Below are 23,190 nucleotides of genomic sequence, written 5' to 3'. Positions count from 1 at the left end.
GGGCAAGATCAAGTAGTTTCACTACTACCTTACAAAAAACCAGCCTCTACTATGTCTGGGAAGAAGAATTCCAAGTGCTAATTAAAAAATCATTGGTTTTATTGCTTTTGCACATAGCAAGTCTATTTTTTTCCTTACTGGATTGTCTCCTTAAAAAGAGAGGGTAAGACATAATTTTCGAAGACATCTCCTAAGATTTTATCCTATGGTATTGAGTGGTCTACATGGGACAATGCCTTCTCTGTAAAATGTAAATTCAGTAATGATGGGCACCAAACAACATCGTCCGCTTTTGAAATACCTTTATTCTAAACCTCTCTGGGCATTTTATAGTTAGTCAAGGGAGATCATAGCTATAAAAGTGGCCTTAGATGTATTTCAGAGTTGCCAATGAGTATCTGGTGGTATTAATCCCAGTTCTGTAAGAGTATGAAGTGCAATTAGTAAATCAGAATTTTTTTCAGGCAGTAAAACGTTCACAATGAGAAAAGGCTTCACTGAGATGTTAATATAGCCCAGCACAGCAGAAAAGGGCACTTCAGAAAGGGTCACAGTCTGTTTAGGGCTTACCAGGCACTGGAGCAGCCCTTAGCTGACTCCTTAATGTCTGGTCAGGGATAATCTCACCTGACCACATCCAAGGACACTGGCATATTCAAACCCAGGGCTGTGAGCCACTAAAGCTGGGGACAGGGAGAACGGTCTAACCTCTTCCTGATTGCCTTAAAATGTCCTGGGGGTGGCCAGGAAGGAAAAAATAGAAATTTAATCTGAATGGACCCCCAGGGAAATCCAAGGAGGTGTGAGTGTGAACATATGTAAATTAGAGCCTGTGGTTTATCCCCAGGGAAAACCTTACTTAGCACCTGAGGATGTCAAATTTGCATGAGGACTAAACCCTTGACCATATGGTAATGTATGTACCATCTGAATACAAGGATGGAAAAGGAAGGCTTTTTATTTGATCTTGGGGCAACTAAGCATTATTTCCTTTCTGTCACTTGTGTCTTATAAACCTTTAAACCAGTATTATTTGTCTTGGATGCCCTAATACTTGGATATTCTCATTTGCTTTTACCTCAGCTTGACTTGCATTAACGATGATCTCAGAGTAACACAAAGCAAACAGTACATCACATCATTCCTACCAGTGTGGCAGGCTTTAAACCGAAATACTGGGTTAGAGTACCCACAAGATAACATAGTGCATCCTCGCTGTGCTGCATTGGCCACTTTGGGAATTGCTGCTGAAGGGAAGCAAAAAGGAATGGAATAGGCATAAGGGGAGGCTTAAAAAAATGTTTACCAGCAATGAATGTTAATCAGGCAAGGCTCCTGGAAGCAACTGAGTAATGAAAATATGCCTTAGCCTTCAGGGTCAAAATGAAGTTACAATAGATGGATTAAAAATACTTTGTCAGTAAAAAACAAGAAAAGCCAGACTAAATGTAAAAACAGTTTTACTTTAAAAGTCATGAAGAACTAGCCTTGTTATCAATGAATTGTAGATAATTACTTTGCTAAAAATCTCTATGTAACTAAAAAAAGAATCAAATCTATGACGTTCTCAAGTAATTTGAAAGCATTTTAAAGAATTAAATAAACTGAATAAAAGGAAACAGGTATGTTCAGTATGCTAAAATTCTATTTTTTATATCCTAAGGAACAATACAAAAATAAACTAATTAATTTGGGGTTTTTTACTATTATTATAGTAACCTATAACAATAGGATTAAATTTCTTCTCTCAGTTTTTAGTATTTATTCTCTACTATCTCTGTTTTAAAGTAAAAAACAACATGGCAGTTCTGCCAGCTTTTAGAGAAACACTGAGATCTGTGACATGTTTTCATTTTCTGTTGTTTTGTTTTATTTTGTTAGAAATTATCTTTGACTTTGCAAACCTGAATTTCTTTCACTTAATAGCTTTGGACTGAGACAAATATAGGAACCCTGCTGATTTTATTTCAACATAGCACTCCTCTTCCTTCCCCTCATTCCTGTGCAGCTCACATTTAAAATTCAAACCTTCTTCCTGGACCAAGCCCTTCCAGCAAATCCAGGGTAAGGGAAAGATGCAATTTCTAAAATTTCCACAGCACCTTCTGTTTCTTTTCTTTATTTATTTACACCTATCTTCCTTTTGTTCTCACTGCATGATTCTTTTACCTGAAGATTTCATGAACTACCATATAGAAATTCAGAAAACTGAACCATTCTGAATGGAGAAGTCACAGTCATATCATGCATCTGACTTCATGATGGAGAATTCTCCATTTTCTAGTGGAGGTTGTTGTTTTCATTGTTAGTTTCATAGCAAGCTAGTACATGCATTGTATAAATACTGGCAGAAGAAAAATTCCTTCGTAAGGTGAAACTGTAACCCACATGGCAAGTCTTTGAGCATGAGTACTTACTGGATGACAGCTTTTAAACTGGAAAAGAAAAATGGGTTTGCCCTATGTGCCAAAATCTACTAGTTAATGTTGTTTTCATTAAAACTGAAAGGAACTTAATCTCAAAGTTACTAGAGAAAAAGCCTAGCTAAGTCTTGGACTGGAGATGGGGCTGTATGTGGCCTCACTGTACGTCAGAGAGGTACTAAAGTCTCTGTGAATAAATATCTCAGCCCTGAGCTGCACTGATTGGCATGATGCAGATGAAAAGACATCAAAGACCACTAGAGGAATCAGCTTCCTCTGAGAGAAAAAAAAGAAGGAACACAGCAAAAATGTTCACAGGATACTTAATTTCCTACAGTAGATAGGACAGTGTGAAATTCAGCTAGTCTAAGAATGCACGTGGTATACCAAAAACATCTGGAAAAGATGCTGTTGTCTGATAGAGCTTTACCAGTGATCAGATTGAGGGCAAGACAGAGAACTAGTATTTTTGATTTTCTGACTCTCTTTGAAACATGGTGACAATGACTTCAAACTTAGTCCTATTATTATACTGTGCATTTTTAAAATGTCCGCAAAGTCTGAGATACTGAAACTAAAATAAATAAAATGAATGTCATAAATACTAGCTTTAGTCCACTATGACATACATCACCTTGGCACGACTTTTTATAGCAAAACAGTTATGAGAGAGGGTAGGCTGTATTTCCCATTGATACTGCATTGGGTCTTTTGCTCTGTTGGACTAGGTATAATAGGAGCATTTCTGCTAGCAGTACGGTAGTTGTTATTCTGACATGAATGACAAGCATACAAAGCAAAATGCAGTCAATGAAATAATCTTTTTACTGCAGACTTGCTTTATTTCTTTCCTCATGGGCTAAGATACTTCTCTTAGGGGAAGTGGGTGGCAAATATTTCTAATAAAGTTTGAGTAAGCGATTTTTGTGCTAAAGCTAGTAAAATGTCATTACTATCTTCATAGTATAGTATGTTACTTTTAAGACAAAAAAAATAGCAGAAGAAACCAATTCAAGAACTCAAGGAATTCTTAATTTTGTGTAGTCATCTTACTCCTATTTTATTTAAAAGCCACAAAATGTCATAATTCTCCTTTAAAAATTAGACTATTAAGATTTTAATAAGATTGTATTTTTCACCATATGGACTATACAAAGTATCTTAACCATAAAAAAAAATAGAAGGAAAAACATCTAACTGCTATCTGATTGCATGCTTGAGGCCTAGGAAATGGCTTATCCAATTTAAACCATTTATTTGTGTTTTAAAAAATAAATTCCCACCAAAGCTGACAATATAAAAGCCAGACTTCAGCTGCAAACAAATCGAAACAGTCTAGTTATCCAAATCCCTTAAAATAGCAGAGATTCACACCAGCAATAACCCATTCTCCATTATGCACAGCAGTACTAGAGAGCACTGGTATGGTCTACACAGCTTTTGGCTTCAGCCTTAAAAACACTGATGGCAGGACTACCACTGCAGCACAGGGGTGCAGGGTCAAAACTTGATAAGCTGCACTTTTGCCAACAGAAGCATTATCTTGCCACAGAAGAACTTCTCTGATGAATCTGTTCATATATTGACAATCCTACTTTGGCAACTCCAGACAGAAGAAACTGAACTTGTAGGAAACCTTTCCTTCCAAGCAATGTGTGCAGCCCATTTTAGGAGAGCAGAGAAAAAAATGAGAAGTAATGGAAGCAGAAAAACCAGAAAATAGGCCAGCATTTGCTAAATGCAGTAATACTGTGGTGGCTGAATGCCCTTTCCTCCTCACTCCAAGAATTCAAACATTTTAAATGGCTGTTATTAACATGAATTAACTCTGTACAGATTAGTCAAATACAGCATGAGAAGACTGCAGTTCTAAGCTATTTTTGATCTGTTCAGTTAATTATGATTCTAGGTTATCAGAACTGAGTAAGCACTGTACTTCCTGTTGGAAACACCTATTCTTTGATAATTACATTCAGTAAAGCACTACATCATGTGTCAAGTAGCTGAGTTGAAATTCATTAATAAAAATCAGAAGGAAACCCTTTAATTAAAGCAGCAGAAAATACTATTTGCATTCAAGGAACAATTTCTAAAAGTACCGTGGTAACGGTTTAAAGAAAATCACTTCTGAACAGCAACCTGATTCAGTCATTTTGAAATCCAGGTGCTATAGTGCAATGAATTGATCTGTCTCCTGAATGCTGCCGTCAAAATCCTGGAACACATCTAAGATCAAGAATTGAAGCAGATGCATCATAGTCTCCAGGAAGTAATTTATAAGGCTATGCTTTAAGTATGTATATGAAACATATATCTGACTTGTCTTGCTTTGCCATAAAATGTAAATACGCCAGATGAATGTACACAAAGTGTACTAAAAAAATAAAAAAAAGATAAATCAGAGCATTCTTTGCTTGGTGCAGTAGTAAAACAAACACTTTCTAATAATATATAGCTGTATTAAGTTTTCCATTTGGAATGTTAAGCACTGAGGTATGGGAGCAGGTGGTGTAACCCTAACCTCACATTCACTTTTCAGCTTTCTGGATTTGTAAAACAGAGACATTTCTATTATACATTCTGTGGTACTCTCAGATTATTTCCATATATTCTGATTTCGAATTCAACCATCTCACAGGGAAGAATTTATCAGGAAATCTGATTACACTTTTCTAAGATGTACCTGTTAAAAAGAAAATGCGGGATGCCCATATGCCAGAATCTAAGTGCTACACTCCAAATTTCTATTCCTCAACCTGGAAAATAGCTAGGTAAGTCTTCCCTACCTGTGGATCAGCAAAACCTCAGATGCTGATTCTACAGGAAGTCTGAAGCATGCCTGAAGTATACAAATTTTGTGAGATTTAGCGATCCTTCCAAGAAATGTAAGTCTGGTTATACTGTGACTGAAGATATCTTTCTGGGAAATAAGCGGAGCAAAAATAAGTTGTGTCCCTAGAGAATCTAGTATATAATAAATCTGCAACCAGCTACCAGATTGGCATTGTTAGTGTATTTCTAGGCAGGCTATATATTACTATGCAGTGACAGAGGACTGCATGGTACCTGCATTCCTGCTTTCCTTTGCATGTATGTGAATGTTTGAAAACCTCCTCTGGCAGTCTGCACTGTTGAATTTGTTGAAGCATTCACACTTGCCAGATGTCAGCATACTCAGGCACAAATACACGCAGACATGAACTAAATAAATAGAGATCAAGTGCATCTTAGGAGGGAAGTACTAAGCTTCCACCCCAGGCCTCATCAAAATATAACAGAATTTATAGAATATAACGCCCTGAATATCTGGGGGGGGGGCGGGTGAAGACTGTGCCAACAGCCTAGTTCATGGGAAGAAATCTCCAACACTAAATTCTTCTGCAAACATACTAATCTTTGTCTTTTTCCTAACCCACCGACCCACCCTCCTTTTTTTCTTTTCATTAAACCATTTTAGGAATCCTCCTTTTTTGCTTTCAGTTACGTATACAGCTCCTTCTTTCTCTCTCATGCATAGCTTAACAATATTGTCAAGTAAAAAACAACCAACCACCAAACACAAAAACCAGTAAAGGATAAGTAAAATGAAAGGTCTTAAGTGTATTTTGATGCCTTTATATAGGATCTGGGCATTCTAATCCCTTATTTCTTTCTTTAGCTACTTAAACATGGGAAGAGAAGTTCAACTCACAGATTGTATATGCACACTTTTGTTGAGTCATGTAGGATACAATCATTTCATTCTGACATCCAAGCCCCGACAGTATGACATTGATACTTTTGCATTTCCATTCAGCTCAGTGACTTACTGGCTGACACTCCTTTGCAATACAAGTTCTGCTGTGCAACCATACTATAAACTTTCTGCATTTTCTAGAGACTAGAATATTTTTTTGAGCTGTACACAAGCTGTTGAACTCCAGTGGCCCTTGATGCTATTGCCAGAATAATAGACTCTTGCTTTTTTACCCTAGAAATTTCTGAAATAAAAGCATGTGCATACACACACATGCACAAACCTAGAGTGCACACACATGCATGTACAAATAGATATCACTACTGTCTATATCACTTCAGCTTTTATTATTTAAAAATACTGTGAAAGATGGACAGAATAGAGAAGACAAGCCCAGAACTGACATTTCTTACCATGTGCCACCCAGCCATGTTTACACTGATCACAGGTTCTCAGGTTAATCTTCCCTGGCTGAAAACATTCACATGTGCAATTTACCAGTGTACAGCGGATGGCCTGGAAAAAGAAACAAAAAACAAATATTAATGTTTTTCTTCCTTCTTGTACAAATTTGTTGTGAAGGCTAGAAGGGTATTAACTGTACAGCAAAAACCAGCCTTCTAACATTCAAAGCATTGCTCATTCTTTTAAGTAGAGATTACTTTTCTTTCAAAAACATACAGCAGTATCCCTGAGCAATGACAACCAAAATGCTTATTCAATAATAACATAATCTGTTGTCCCACGGAGATGAATACATTCCTAAAGTCTTTAAAAGAATTGTTCTATTTCCTTTAGGAGAGGGGATAAAAAAAAAAAAAAAAAGTGGCAGGATGAGGATTCTGTAGGTGTTCCACAAATTTTTTTGTTTTGCATCAACTGCCTGAAGGAAAAAGTTACTAGTGATGTTTTATCATAGCAGCATATCAGCTTGATTAAAACCAAGAGTAAAATGAGGAAACAAAAAACATGCAAAAAGAAAAACTACAGATCTCTTTACCCTTCCCCCATTATATCCAAAGGTTATTCTCATTTTCTTTTTGGGGATCACGTAAGATATAGCTCCACTACAAAAAGGAATCATGTATTTGATGTGTTCCCAAAATAGGATAAAGTGATCAAGGTGCAAGAATAGCACTGGTTCACAAAACATCCTGTAAGTTTCCTTTGCACCCATCACTTTCTCCAACATCTAGGCATAGCCCTCTACCTCTTAGCTCTCCCTATTTGCAAACATGTAAAAGATGAAACTATTTCAAAGCAGCAATGCTAAAACTCCAGTCCCGTGCAGCAATCTAAAATTTGCTTAAATAATACATCTTATTAATAGCTCATCCCCCTTTTTAAAATTATTTCAGAAATTACACAGGTTTACTTTGACAGGGGCTATCTACATCCCTAGAAAAGTGAATATAAATTGAATGAGACTCTCTTTAATGTGTAACAGACATATGTTTTTAAATAGTGTAGAAGATGACCTGTGCACTTCAAACTGCTACTAATAAATTTATGGCATGCATTTAGATGTAATTTGCATGAAGATTTCTGAGACAGAGAGTCTTATTCTGATCATTCACAGATTAACAATCTACTGTAACTACCAGAGCTGCCAGGAAAAGATATCTCTATAGATTTAGATGCAATCAATGATTACTTGGGGGCTAAGGTGGGGGAAGGGTGCTTGTTACCTATGGCCACTGAGATACTGAAGCATTACGAAGGCTCTTGCCTTTTCCAAACAGCTAACACACAGGCACACAGACACAGAGAGACACAGACACACAGACAGACACAGCCTCAGACTCTCTCCCACTCCTCACCCTTCCCTACCAGAAAAAAAAAATTACCTTAACTATATTGACTTAAAGAAAATCACACCCAACTCTAGCTTGGCCAAGCTAAACTCCTTGGCTGCTGACAATGAAAAAGGTTCAGAGTTATTTTAAATGCTTTATCTCTTTACTTATTTATCTGCATCAGACAGCAATTTAAAGCCATGCATAGTTCAGGGATCCACTTAAAATCTGTATTTCTCTGACATATTTCTGGCACAACAGTCCTTTCTCCCTCCTATCCTGTCTGCTCTTTTACTATCTTTTACAATCAAAAACCTAGTGGGGAAAAGAAATACCCTGCTTTATTATGCCTGACACTTCAGGGCCTCAGTCCCAATGTCACCTGTCCAATTACTCATTAGCTAGGTTATAAAACACTGCTGTATGTATGTGTGATTAAAAGAATTAGTAATATGAAATATAAGGGTACCAAAAGAAGTGCTGACTGTGCAAGAATAATATATGTGTTTGTGGGTTATGAGAAAAAAATTCTCCTGAAAGGTCCTGTTTCATGTTCAATAGTTTATTGACTCAGTAATATATCAGGTCTCCACTGGTCAGTAATGGTGTTCCTTCTCTAATATGTTCATTAATTAATGAACTCAGTAATTAATTGTACTGCAAGAAGAAGGACTTACAAAATGGTATTCTTATTTTACCATAAAAGGTTTTCTCACGTTCACCACCTTTTTAAAATTTCTGTACCAATGTGACACACACTTATTGTATTTGATGTTATTTTGTCTTGTTCACGTGTCACTTACAGTATGTATAATAGGAGTAATATAGTGTATGTACACATACTAGATCAAACTGTGTCATCTGGCAGAGTTGCTTTATTAAGGCTCATCAGCATTTCCATTAGAACCCTACCTATTTTTGGCCTAGAGGTTAACAGGTTGCCTGTAAAAATTGGATTCAGCTTGAACCTGAAATACAATGTTTCAGCCTGAGAGTGAGTTTTATTACACACATTCAAAAATGATCCATTTAGCCATTATAAATTATAAGATGGGGGGGGGGGGGCAAGTTTTGAGGTTTCATGTTTCTTTCCTCTTCCCTGAGTTAAAGAGTGTCTTGGTAGTGTAAAGAGTTGAAGGAGATTAACTAGTTAGTAAGATTTCTATCCTTAATACATAGCCCCCCCCCCCCCCCCCCCCAAATTACACAATCTTTTCAGAAACGTGAAAATGTCAGCTTGACCATCAAATAACTAAATCTGAAAGGTCTTCAAAAAGAGCTATGCATTTTTATAAACTAATACGGATTGGCCTGACCAACTCCAAGTAGCATGGCCAAAACATTCAGCCTGGCCTTACCTGGCCACTTCTGCAAAAGGTGTGTTGATGCCAAGTTGTAATCTGGTTTTTGTTGTTTTCCATCCCATCACCAAGACTCCCGTATTTCTGAGTGTTGAGAATGACCCCTCAAGCTGCAGGATGCCCATTTGGGACTGGAAAAACTCATATGCTTCTTCACATTGGCACGATCTTGGGCAAATTACTATATTAGCCCGATGCCTACATTCCTTAAACAGTAACTACATACAACGATAGTAAAGTGTTGTTGTCTTGTCACAATATATACAACATAAATTGTGAGTCACTCAGCAGTGATGGAGGCTATTGAAAATCACAAGCAGAATTTAGTCATTATTTCAAAGATTATTTTTCACTTTACTTAGTCCAGAATCATGGTAACTACCTCAGATCACTAACATCCAACATGAAACCAACATAACTTGGTGGAGAGAAGGTTCAAGATGCCACAAATAGTGTGTATTCCTATATATATGGATGGAATATAAACATTCATTAACATGAAAGAAAGCATTGTCTTTAAAGACCTTCACAATGCAACCGACATACATACTGAGCCTTGCAAGGATATGTATCTGAATTATTAACCGTATCTTTCTTCTGGTTTTCAATACTACTTCACTTAGACATACAATTCACTGACAGTTTGTGGAACAGTCTTGGGAATGATCCAGAATGGCAGTGGGCGATGAAAGTTCTGTAGATTCACTTAAGAATCCAAAGCTGTAATGCAGCCTCTCCATTCCTCGGTGGCAGGACGTTAAAGGTACAGGGAAGATAAATGCACAGTAGCTGGTGTGCTTGTAGGTAGAAGTGTGGATCGGTGTAACTGTGGTTGGACATCTGTCACTGCTCAGTTTGAAAGGGTGGGGAGGGGAGTAGGGATAATACAGAGATCCTGGGTAAGTTTGCAGCAGCTAAATATTGTAGCCATTGTTCAAATCTGTTAAAAAGTAGATATAAAAAACCAAAGGTGTAGCAATGCTAAACTTTTGCCAGAAAATGCTCCTGTAATTCTGCCTTCACAATATACTGCTAAAAATTTACATAATAGGTCTCTGTGTACTACACTATTTTGTACAGAAAGAAACAGAAATTTTTCCTAAGGTTTTACTCAGAAACTCCTCTGAGAAAGATAGAAAGAAAACAGAAGGAAAGAAAAAGAAACCAGTGACCTTGCACAGTGAGAAAAACACTAAAATCTGCAAGTAACAGGCTCCCCCCTGCACCAGCTGATAGGCAAACGTGTTTGGATGACAACTTGCAGGTTAAGGTCCTCAAGTAAGCAGTGAAACGGTTAAAAGTGTCATTATGTTCCACCGTGTCAATGGTCTGCAGATAACAGAGGAGTTCTCAGACATTTTTATACATCCCTTCCACTGAGTTTCTAACACGACGTTCCTTGCATTTCTACCAAAATTAGTGGCCCTTAAGGACTTGCGGAGGAAACTGACTGGATTTCAGTAGAATCATTTAAAACAGGTTACACAACTGATTCTTTAAATCCTGAAGTAATGCTATTAAGGTTTAAAAAGAAAACACACACATACAAGAATAAATGAATGGGTTTATAACTGACACTGAAACATTCAGAAGAATCTTGCTGATTTCCTTGAGATCTTCCTATAAAGTGTAACGCAGAAAGAAGGGAACTTTGTCTAGTATTAAAGCATGTGGTCTAATACACCTATACATGTTTGTATGACTAACATTAAAAGATGTTAGACCTGACTTCTATGGCTTTCCTCTAGACCAAGGATATTAATTTAACATAGTTTGGGTGACTTAATTATATCTAACAAGTAAACATTATTCACATATTAACAGGAACAGCCTATAGCCATAATGGAAAATCAATGTCTAGCTGTTTTGCAGAGCTTCCAAGAGATAAGAAGTAATAACCTATCATGAAAGGGATCACAGTACGGGCGATGAGGAGAACACCTATAGAAGAGGTATCATTCCTCCTCTGGAGTTCTTACAGGCAACTGCAAAAGATGGAGGCAGTTTAAAATAATTCAACATTCTGGGGAGACAGATTTTGCATCTTCCTTTATTCTGAGTTTTAATAGTAAATCTAACAAAAATTCTTAATTTAACTTGTGACAAGGCTCCAAGAGTCCTGTGTGGTGAAACAGCTTCTTCCTGAAGTCCCAGCTACATCCTTCTATGCAGTGGGCAGTGTTAACAGAGACTTGCTCTTAATGTCCTTGTCCCATCTTTCTCACATACAAAAAAAGACATTTAAGAAATGTCTCCTATCAATCTACCTATGATATAGGGGATCACTGTGAACCTGAGTACATAAGAGTCAGATACACTCACTTTGCACAGAAGTTCCACCTGTCTAAAGCATCTATCACACACGTTACCCACAGAGCTCACACAATCTAAATCCACTGTTATCAACCACAGGAGCATGAGGCTTGATGATGATTCGGTCCAGTGTTCATGAAATCTTTTTAGTGAAAGTCCAAACCAGCAAACTGGTGCATACATGCAGCTCCTTACAGCTGCATTACTCTGTGTGAGTATGCACTCTGCACAAACGTATTAGTAAGAATGCCAGGGAATATAAACACACATTTATACTTAAAATTTAGATTTCTTATAATGTGGTAATTCACAAGTTCTGTGCTTTTTAGTAATAAGGGGAAGACCTTTCCATATTTAATTGACAATAACTTATCTTGTTTATGATTTTAAAAACAATAAATAGTTCTGGTGGTGTATGTCAATAAATGAAATACTTGTGTGAAATTATGGGAAGCACTGGAAAAGTAAAAGCAAAAAGCACTTTATGCAGCTTATCTCTCAACTTCAAGAAAAACCCAAACCCAACGCGTTAAATACAAACTTTTCTCTCCATTGTTAGTTTTAATTCTATATTATAACCAATACCTAATTTTGAACTCATATTTCATTGAAAGTAAAAAACACTGTCATTGGGATAATACTTTAAAGCCATACAGTAGTTGGTCTGAAGACATGATGGCACATCAAAATGAAGTTAACAAGCAAAAGGTTGATGAGAAACAGAGATCCACTGTTCTGTTGCTGTATGTTGACTCATGACAAAAAAGAAATGAAGCAGCAGACAACAGCTAAAGTCCTGCAAGTGTTCCAGCAGGTCTCCTCTGTCATTAAGTTTTACTTACTTTTTCTTGGTTATAAAGCGAAGAAGATAAAAACTGTCTATATAAATTGACACTATTACTCTGCACAGGTTTGTACCATACTACAGTTTTAGGTTGGGTTTTTTTTTTCTTTCTTTTCCAGAGTGCATATTATATGCTCTGCAAGCAGCTTTTAGAAAATCTGCCGCTTCCTTACTTCTTCAGGAATCCAAATACTTTTTTTTTCTCTCTGGTCAATTAAGTATTTCTTTAAAGACCACAGCAAAAATTCTGCTGTGTAAATGGTGAGGAGATCCCAGTGAAATTATACTATTTTTAATAGCTAGCAGATCAGCAGTACAACAGAGTGTGTTTTAAATTAATACCAAAAGGAGGTCCATTTGCATATGGACATTTAAGAAATGCACAATGTGACCTGCCTATAGTAAACTTGGTATTATAAGGATTGTGGTTTAACCCCCACCAGCAATTAAGCCCCACACAGCCACTCACTCACTCCTGCCTGATGGGATGGGTGAGAGAAACAGAAGGGTAAAAGTAAGAAGACTCACAGGTTGAGATAAAGACATTCAAACAAGGAAAGCAAAAGCCGTGCATGCAAGCAAAGCAAAACAAGGAATTCATTCACTACTTTCCATTGGCAGGCAGGTGCTCAGCCATCTCCCGGAAAGCTGGTATCCATCGTGTTAATGGTGACTTGGGAAGATGAACATCAGCACTCCAAATGTCCCACCCTTCCTTCTTTTTCCCCCAGCTTTTATTGCTGAGCATTATGTCATAACATCATATGGTATGGAATGTCCCTTTGGTCAGTTGGGGCCAGCTGTCCCAGCTGTGTCCCCTCTACAGCTCCTGTCCCAGCTGTGTCCCCTCTACAGCTCCTTGTGCATCCCCAGCTCCTTGCTGGCAAAGTGAAATGAAGAGCAGAAAAGGCCTGGGCACTGGGTAAGCCCTGCTCAGCAGTAACGACAACATCTCTGCATCGTCAACACTGTTTTCAGCACAAATCCAAAATATAGCCCAATACCAGCTACTGTGAAGTAGGGTAACTCTACCGCAGCCAAAACCAGGACAGGAATTTTTTGTAATTTATAGACAGCCATACCTAAATGAGAAGATCACCAAAGCTTGGATGTGGACAATAAAAAATCTGCAGTGTTTCACTCTGGGCTAGACTTTAGGACAGCCTTTTATATTTGAGACCACAAGCTTGTGTCCTTATTGAACTGCTCACACATTTGACAAGACAGAAAAACAACTACAGATATTGTGGGCCACCAAACAGATTCATAATTCATTGTTGGGAGATAATTGCGCCTACAATGTTATAAGGCAATCACTGAGTCAGAGCTTGGGTACACTTCACTAATCATTTCAGCCTGTGAGCATGAAAAAAAACCAAGAAAATTTTGTTGTTTTTCAAGAACAAGAATGGTACAGTCCCTGCCTGCGCAAGCCACCTCGCTCCTTTGCAGTTGTCTATAGCTTCACTCTGTGCTTCAGAATGTTTAATTGCTGAACCTGTACTAGTTTGGATTACAGAAAAATCACAGTGCATGCATGAGATTGTAAACTTCATTTCAAAAGAAAAAACTCCTTCCCAAGAAAACTCACCCAGAAAATGTAAAAAAAACCCCTCCAATAAAATTAGGAAAGAATAGACAGAAATAACTTCCTAAGTTAATTTCTAAAGAATATTTTCACTTCTAAGAAAAAAGGAAAATTTGGGTTGAAGTGCTTGCCATTCTTTCTACAGAATGAAGAGTATATGTGCAGAAGTATTTCTGTCTCTGCAGAGACCTGATGTCTCCATCTTGTAATTCTGCTACAAAAATTACAATATTTAAACTCACCTAAAATTTTTATATGGGTAATTCTGCAGCCAAAACACTGGACAGAAAGAGGCCAATGCCTCAACTGTGGCACTAGTTACTTACTTAACCACTCAATTTCTTACTGCCCGATCTATAAAAAATGGGTAATGATATTACATATCACTTTCAGATAAGACTAATGAACTGCTCACAGAACACGGTGGAGTACGAGAACAGAAAGTAAGGCAGAAGCATGAAGCATTACTGTTTCTTCTTTTGGGACAAAAGTTTTAACAGATATTTTTTAATTACACAACTTTAGGTTGGTTTGCTGTTGGTCAAGGAATAATTTTAAACACAGGAATCACCTAGAGAAAATAACCTTAACTGATAAATGACCATTTTTAAGTTCAGTACCTATAGACTAATAATGCATTGCCCAAAACAAAAAATAGTGAGGGGGGATATATTTGCATTTGAATGGTCTTGACCATCCATGCAATGCAATGAGGTTTCCCGTTCAGAGATACCCAAGTATCTTCTGAGTTGTTCACTGCACTGCAGTACTTTATTAGCAATTTCACATCACACTGTATTAGTGTTGTTTCTTACTTGTATTTATTTTCAGTAACACAATTGGAAAGGTACTAATATTGTTATATTTCTCTGTGGCATTCAAGAAAACAGTTGTTAATACAATATGGAGGGAAGGATGCTAACAGGAGAGAAATCTCTTAATAGCATAAAACAGCTTTTCGTGGAGTAAGGACAACCTAGCTTTCAAGTATTTTAGAAAAACATTTTCAACTCTTCTTGAAAAAGAGCTGATGAATGGGGAATAAGAAAAGAAGGAAAAAGAATAAAATGTCATTTGTAATACTGCATTTAAGTTAGGAGTCACTCTTCACTTTTACCTTAGATACTTCCAAAAGTGGAAACCTGTGGTCAAGGAATGCTACCTAGACTTTTCTAGAGAAACAAATACAATACAGAAGAGCTTTGTTATTTTCCACGAACTTTCTGTAGGCCATGTTCATCCTGATTCTACACGCTCCACTCACTGTGCTGCCAACAGGATATTCTACAATGACTGCAGGTACATTGTCACCCTGTGTTTCTATAGCATATGAAACTAGCCCGAGGTTTCTGGTCATCAAAAGCACAGTTATTTGCACCAAAAAAATTAAGACTGATTAGTGCTTCTTTGCTTAAAATTTGAAGAAAAACATACGCTTGATTTAAGAATGAGATTCCCTGTGCCTGAAAGTGTGTTAGAAAACGCAGACATTTATTCTTATAAATGAAAAACAGATTCATGTTGTGCAACCAACACTGTCAGTCACTGGAGTTCAGCCATGCACTTTGCCAAGGCAATGGCCGGTGTTGCACAGGTATCCAACAATGCAGATGGACGCACCTGCAAAAAGCCTCACATACCTCCTCCACCCATGACTCTTCTAGAGATTAACATTGCTAAGCTCCACCAAGCTCCTCACCTCAAGCAGGCACAGCTGGTTCTTTAGAGAGCACAGGAGGCAAGTTGCTTCCAAGAGTTTTACTGCCCTGCCCACCCTGGACCAATAATTTAACCTGTTCTTGTGAGACCCCACCTGGAGCAGTGTGTCCAGCTCTGGAGCAAGTCCAGAGGAGGGCTACAAAAATGATCAAAGGGATGAAGCATCTCTCCTATGAAGATAAGGCTGAGAGCTGAGATTGTTCAGCCTGGAGAAGGGGGAGAGCTTACTGTGGCCTTCCAGTACTTAAAAGGGGGCTTATAAGAAAGGTGGGGACAGACTGTTCATTTATTCAGAAATTCTCCTTCAAAAATACCACAAACACAATGCTTATTGTCTACGCTGCTCTTCAGGAAGACTTCACTTTTCAGGCTTTTCTTTAGCTTCTCAGATGTCACTGCTTTCTGGATTCTAAATTATGGGCTTTCATTTTGGCAAAAAAATCAATGGATTTAGACTGCACTGCGTTTTAGCCAGTAAAGATGCAAATGAGTTCTATAGAAATTACATGAGGAAGTTATAATGAAAGATTTTATTGTTTTGAAAGTAAGTGCAATGAATCAAAATTTATTAGAAAAGTTTGGGTATTTTCTAAAAAGAAAGTAATATTTTCTGTCACGTCAAGATCAACAGTCAGTACCATGTACCATGTTTTTAAGTTATAATGTAAAGCAATAACTTCCTATTTAAATCAGTTAGAGACTCAATCCTGCACTGCTTCTTCAGTGGCCAACTCTGACTCCTATCAGCCACAAAACTAATACTGTAAGCAAGTTAGAACAAGCACACCACACAACTTTTTTTTTTTTCCTTTCCCCCCAAAATGCCAGGTTAACAGGTGAACATTTTCCTCTTCATTACATAAGGTTATTCACCAAACATCTATTTCTTTATTCATCTATCTTTTAGATTTTGCTTCTTCAACACTTCCTCAAAACAAAGCCATGGAATTTTTGCACAAAGGTTTGTATACTCTATCCCTTCATTTTATGTGTGTGAGAGAGAATTCCAGTAAGTGTGAAACAGATATAATGTTTTCCCTTAGCCAGAAAGGATCATGATTATATATATATAACTGGGGTGGGGGGTGGGGGGGTGGGGGAATGTTATTGGTTTTCTCAGAGGGATTTTCTTTTATACATAGCTTTATCCTATAATTTTGTCCCTGTTGGGCACACTGCCTAAATTTAAACACAAACAGTCAAGCACTGAAGAAACATTACCACATTTACTGTGAACAAAAACTCCCAGTTGTACAGTGAAATTTTAATACATTTCAACTTATCTCTTTTACTAATGGGGAGAGTACAAACCCTGCAGGAATTCGCTCTGCAAACTGGTAATTACAGTAGACTCACTTTTTTATAATGCATATGTATAGCCAGACACAAGAACCATAGCTGCCCTTTTGATGTAGGTTACAATAGGAATGTTGAAAAAAAATTATGAAAATCTACAGCAATTCTAAAGGAATGCCTTATTTCATGGGAAGTTGTCCTTTAGCTATACTCAAGAATACATATATACATAATACAATATCATATACATATATTTATTTGCTTTTATAAGACGAAGCACAAGCTTTATCAGTCTGTTCTTTTTATTCAAGCTGGGGTTTTTTTCCCAGTGTACAGAATAAATCTGCCTCTACTGGTACAAAGCTGGAGTTTCCATCCTAGAATATCATGTATGAACTCAGAAAAAGATTTTTGTTCTCCCAGGCCTTTTCCTCTGCACAACCTTCAAATTTAAATAGTTTTGATCTTCAAATTTATGTCTCATTAAATCATTATAACACATATTTAAAAGCACTATTTCAACTGCACAGATTTACAATATACAACGTCCAGCTCAGCTAAGATAGGACATACTGTGTCTGGCAGAAAATGTTTGAAGTGTACACAAAGCCAGATTTAATTTAATCCAAGGGGGTGTGAAAACAAAGTAAGATCTACTGCCACTATCATACACAGGGACAATATTTATCCTTGATATAATAATGACAAGACATAGTTATATGTTAACTAAAAAAAAGAACAAAGTACAAGATAAGTAAGGTCCTACAAAAAGATGCGTATTTCCAGGTCTTTTATGTTCTACACATTTTTTTAAAGCCTGTCAACCATATCACTTGATTCTGCAAATGACTGCATCCTCACTATTTACATATATTCATACTTTTCTCTTTAGAGATAGAAAAAAATCTTTTTACACAATTCAATAAATAATTAAATCATTGTGTCCTTGAAGTACTACACACAAAAAATCCTATCAGAATTCCAGTTTCTGAAGTTCCTGTGAACAGGCACATCTTCACAATTGCCAGAAAAGCAAGCGATATATCTATCAATTAATTGTAAAACTGATTTGTCAATACAATTTACACTTATCTAGCATCTCTGAGCCAAATGCTGCATATGCACCAGTCTGCAACATCCAGCTTGGCAGAAACAAGACCTGCCTGTCTCTGTTAAGGCCACTCTTGTGTGTTGTGTTGGCTGGACAGTAACATGAAACATTTGCATATTTATCTGACTATGGAGTAGCATGTTCACAGCTCAAAACTGTCACACTTCAAGTCACTAGACCCGCAGGCTTCATTCTGCAAGTAGAGAAAGTTGATATTATGAGGAAACGGTGCAAGTCAGTGTCGATCATTAATCACAATCACCAACGGTGAATCAATGGCTGAATGAAAACTGTGAACACAGTGATGAAGAAGGTCTCTCTTGTAAGACCCTGAAACATGCTTTCCATGGAGGCATTATTAGGACCCTTGAAATTTTACATGAGTTTGAAGTTTTCCTCATTGCTGGGCAGTAGCTCTCTCACAGATGTAACCCTCTTCTCCAGAGATGGTTGCTTTTAGCAATTAAATTGTTTTTTCGTAAAAAAGTGAGTTGTTAATGACTGTGGAATCACTTCCCACCCCCCACTCCTGCCTAAAAGAAATCCGGTCGTGACTAAATTTTAAGAGATTCCTTCTCATTCAGAATTAGGGGGTTTGGTACAATGTGAGCTTCGGACTGAGGAAGGGGACTACAACAGGGTTACTAACAAGAGGCACTACACTTAATGCACGTATGTATGGTAAAGATTTTACTTATTCCTGTGAGAAAGTGAAATCTACAAAATGCTAGAAGGAAAAAGACTGAGAAATATGTGTGCCAGCAGGTCTACAAGCATAAACATTCCTCACAGGAACAAAATTCATTTTCACAGAATAGAAGGTAAATGCTGCATCACTTACGGCTCTGGCTGATGCAATATTTAGGATGTGCTTAGTCAGCAAGTCTCTGTTGAAAGCATATGGGAGGTAACAAACTCATCCTCTAAAATTACCTTCACCCCTGTGCATCATAATTAAGGTAACAACCTTGTCACAGTGGTTTCTTTCTCAGGGTGGGCAGAGGAGTTACATAGAAGCTGAGTCTGGATTTCCTAATGCATATGCTGTACTAAAACTTCACTGGATTTCTAGATTTCAGAACCAGTGTGGACATAAACAAGAGAAAATATATTACAGACTAAGAGGCTTTTTGGGTGGAAGGCACCAGATCTAGTCACATTTCTAAATGGGAGAAACAGTATCTTCACAACGAATATGCAGCAATAGGGCTGCTTTCTTCTTCCCAAGTTACAACTTTCACTTAATTCCCAAGGATTCAGAGAAAAAGAAATTGCTCCTTTTTATGTATTGTCACATGCAAAAGTGAAAAATGCCTGTTTTTAACAATTTTTAATAAAATATTACAATACTAAGATCATTTGTAATAAATGGGTGTAAAAAGATTGTATGTGAGACAATTATGTGTAAAGGCTTCATTGAACAATAGCATTCCAGATCATTAACAGTGACCCTCATTACTTATTTTTTGACATTTCCCAATTTATAGTGCTCATTTCAGTCTGGGACTCAATTTTGGAAAGCGTACAGGACCTTCTGTACCTACACAGGTTCTGTGGTTCTTGCTGTTAAATAACTTTATTTTTCCTTATTACTCCTTATTTTTATAATGTTATGTGCAACATGGACATGGGCAGAAAATAAAGAAGATTGCTCAAAGCCCAGGTAGCTGCAGTTGAAGGAGATAGTCCTCAGTGTGACCTGCGTCAACACAATGTAAACTGCTGACAGTGAGGCTAGAATAGATTTGGTTGCCTATACACCTCCATGCTGAATACATGTGTTAGTTTTATAAAAAAAATAATGTTAATGCAAAACCTAAAAGTAAAGGATCCAGTAGCTTGCAATGTATGCCTCAAAACCTGACTTTATAGAATAAGCTGTGCTTCAAGGGAGAATAGATAACCCTAAACTGGGAGAAGTACTTCAAAACCTGTGGAGTCCAGCTGAGTATTGTGCTTGCTGGGATGACAGCTGATGTTCCCCCTGTCACTTCCTCATATCTGTCCAAGACCTTAGGCACAAGCAATTACAGATGCTGCACCAGAATGACCCTGAGCTCAGTGACAGCATCAGTGAGGGAGGAAGGCAAAGAGGGGGCACTGTTGGAGGGAGAACAGAAAGTTTCTTTCTTTGCTGTTTGTTAAACTGATGGCTGTCTGAAAAAAAATCTGTTTAAAATATAAGAAACAGTATGCAAGGAGAAAACAAATTTTAAGCACAAGACTTGGGAGAAGGACAACAAAGTGTAGGAAGCTTACCCCACAGTAGTGTTGTTTTTTATATATGTTACCAGTCCCACAAACTGAATTTCCTCCTGTGCTACACCTGGGTATTTATTGCTGTTAGGTAAGAAATGTTCAGTATGGCTGCCATTTCTAGAGGTTTACACAATGTGCATTCATTTGTGCATGTCCTGAGATTAAGGCTTCCATGTAATCAAACTGTTAGCTGTTTATACATTGTGGTGGACTGTTGCCAGCCCATTACCACAGTTTCTGTCACAGTAACTTGCCCCTGAGCAATACAATTAAAGCTGGTAGTCAAGGAAGGCTATATTTCTTGCTTCTGACCTTATTATTTTAGTCCTATTGTCTGGCATAGTTCCTGCTTCTGACCTTATGAAGTTAGTACTATTGTCTTGCATAGTTCACAGTAATTGTAGCTGAATTGGGCCAAATTACTACCAAATTGTTTTTCAAAGATCAGTATGTCCCTCTTCTGGTTTTGCATTGTGGGTGCGGGGTAGACAACTGGCAATTCATTAGGAAAGCATGTTCATACAGACAAACAGGAACTCTCATGTTTAAATACAGAATCAGTTTTTCTCCTATCACTTCTCTTATAATAACTTATCTTCATCTACAAGAAGAATTCAGATGCTAGACTGCACCCAAAGGAAAACCAACACCCTAATAACACAATTTTATTTTGTTTAGAATTTCCACTTCTTTTGGTTTTAACTGGTGACAGGAGCGGTCACCAGTCTGACTTTGATACTATCCACTTCCCTCACACTACCAGGTGAATTTATACCTTGAAATGCATGCTAAAATATTACTTCTGGACCCTGAAGTCTTGGTCATCCACAGATCTAAGACAGACTAGGCAATGGTAGTCACGGCTTTGCTGCAACAACCTGTTCCTGTATCTCAGAGCTGGAATAAGGGAAGTCATACTCCCAGCATACTCAAACTTTCAGAATTCTGGAGAAAGTGCAGGAAAAGAGCACCAACTAATGAGGAACTATTACAATTTCTTCTTCTTTTTTTTCTTTTTTTTTTTTTTTTTTTTTTTTTAAGAAAATAAGCTATTTGATGAAATAAAACATCCATTCAGACACGTATTCAGCAGAGGACAACAGCAGCTATACAGATGTCCCAGGAATGATCAGACCACCATATCCAGAAGAATGTATTATATAATAAGCTGCACGCATTTAATGTGAACCCACTTACCTTCTAGGTTATCTTGATACCAAGCATAAACATAGTGCTCATTTGTACCTTGTATTTATCAGATCCTGAACATCCATTTTGCTTGCCACTGTTCAGCACCTTTAAAAACCAAGCAACACAAATCCTCATAGACAAAGAAGTCACATGAATGCATTTAATGCATTCCCAGCTTCTTTTATGAGGTCTCTCCCAATATCTAGAGGAAGACAATATCCAGTGCATGTTTAAATTTCTTTCATTTTGCCTTCTGCCAAACTGGCGTTAGATCACAGTAAGTCTAGCACCAGCTACAGTAATCCCACTGCTACTCAGCATACACAGTGCTAAGCCTGGGCTCTGCAAACGGGAATGTTCTTGCTCCCTATGCAAAGACCAGCCTGCAGTCTCTAATCCAGTGTGTGTACTTAGTGCATGTGCTGTGCTTGTGCAAAGCCCTGTATTGATTCCTGTTGTAGCACTCAGCAGTTTATTACAGGACAAAACTTACTTTGGTCACCATTTAATATGTAAATGCTTCACAGCAAATACATATACTGTGCATATTTGTGGAAAAAGCAGACCAGGCTGGTAGAAAGTGAAATGGCTCTGTGTGCGCAAAACACTGGCCCAGAGCCTCTTCCCATTGCCATCAATAGGAGTGTTGTCCTGTTTCACTGAAAGCAGAATGAGCCTGTCACAGGTTTTTTTAACAGCTTTATGAAAAAGTGCCTAACACAGTAACCTGGAAGTCTGTCAGTAACAATCTCCCTTCCCCCAGCTTATAAAATTGAGGATTATTATATCAGGATGTAGTTTCCAAACTGTATCTGCTTTCTAGCACACTTCAAATGTATCAGCCCCAGAGAGTGAAGTGCAAAGCTATCAGCCTATTACCCAACAGATGGGATCAAATTCCGCTCTCAGTTTACATTCTGATGCTCGAATGCAGTGGGACTGCACAGGGATACTTAAACCTGTGGTTACCATAGCAGGTATCAATAGTACTCCTTCTTCACAGACATTGCTTAAGCTGTTCCTCCATGTCCTTCCTCCCTAGTCAAATTCAGCAGCAGCTCTGATGAGAGCTCCTGGATAGGTTCTTACTGCCACTGTCACCACTGCAAGGCCATTCCCTGAAGCCTCTGCTTTCATCCACCTCCACACACACACGTCATCAGAGCAGCTGTATAGTAAACGCCAGTCTGTGTGCAGGAAGAGTTAAATCAGCACACTCAGACCTTAATTGCAACGTTTTTCTCCTATGGGACAAAAGCACAGGCCAGATGGAATGGGTTCCTCTGTCTAGACCTCGGGGTCTACGTGATGGACGACACTTGCATAAAACAAGCATGCACACACAGAGAGGACTAAATTCAGCTCCAAGAAACTCATGTGTCACCTCATTACAGCCAGCGGATTTCCATGATGAAAAGTTCAAGTCACAATGAGACAAATGGGAGATTTTTCTCTCATTTTTGTGAGAGTTCCACCAGGTCATAATTAAAAACAACATTTAGCCTAGCACGAATTAGTGATTGGTAAAACCAAGATGCAACCACAAGCACAGA

The 23,190-nt window shown here is 37.8% G+C and overlaps 1 protein-coding gene across 1 annotated transcript in view; it reads right to left on the bottom strand.

Annotated features, from left to right (window-relative positions):
- BNC2 (basonuclin 2) overlaps positions 1 to 23,190 on the bottom strand; it is a 226,529-nt gene that overhangs the window by 108,171 nt on the left and 95,168 nt on the right. Inside the window, exon 2 of the mRNA XM_037373711.1 lies at positions 6,573 to 6,675. Coding sequence (XP_037229608.1) covers positions 6,573 to 6,675 — 103 coding nt within the window. The remainder of the gene's footprint in view (positions 1 to 6,572; positions 6,676 to 23,190) is intronic.

This window comes from Falco rusticolus, chromosome Z (assembly GCF_015220075.1).
Source record: "Falco rusticolus isolate bFalRus1 chromosome Z, bFalRus1.pri, whole genome shotgun sequence".
Lineage (NCBI taxonomy): Eukaryota > Metazoa > Chordata > Aves > Falconiformes > Falconidae > Falco > Falco rusticolus.
This window is presented reverse-complemented; position numbering and strand designations above follow the sequence as displayed.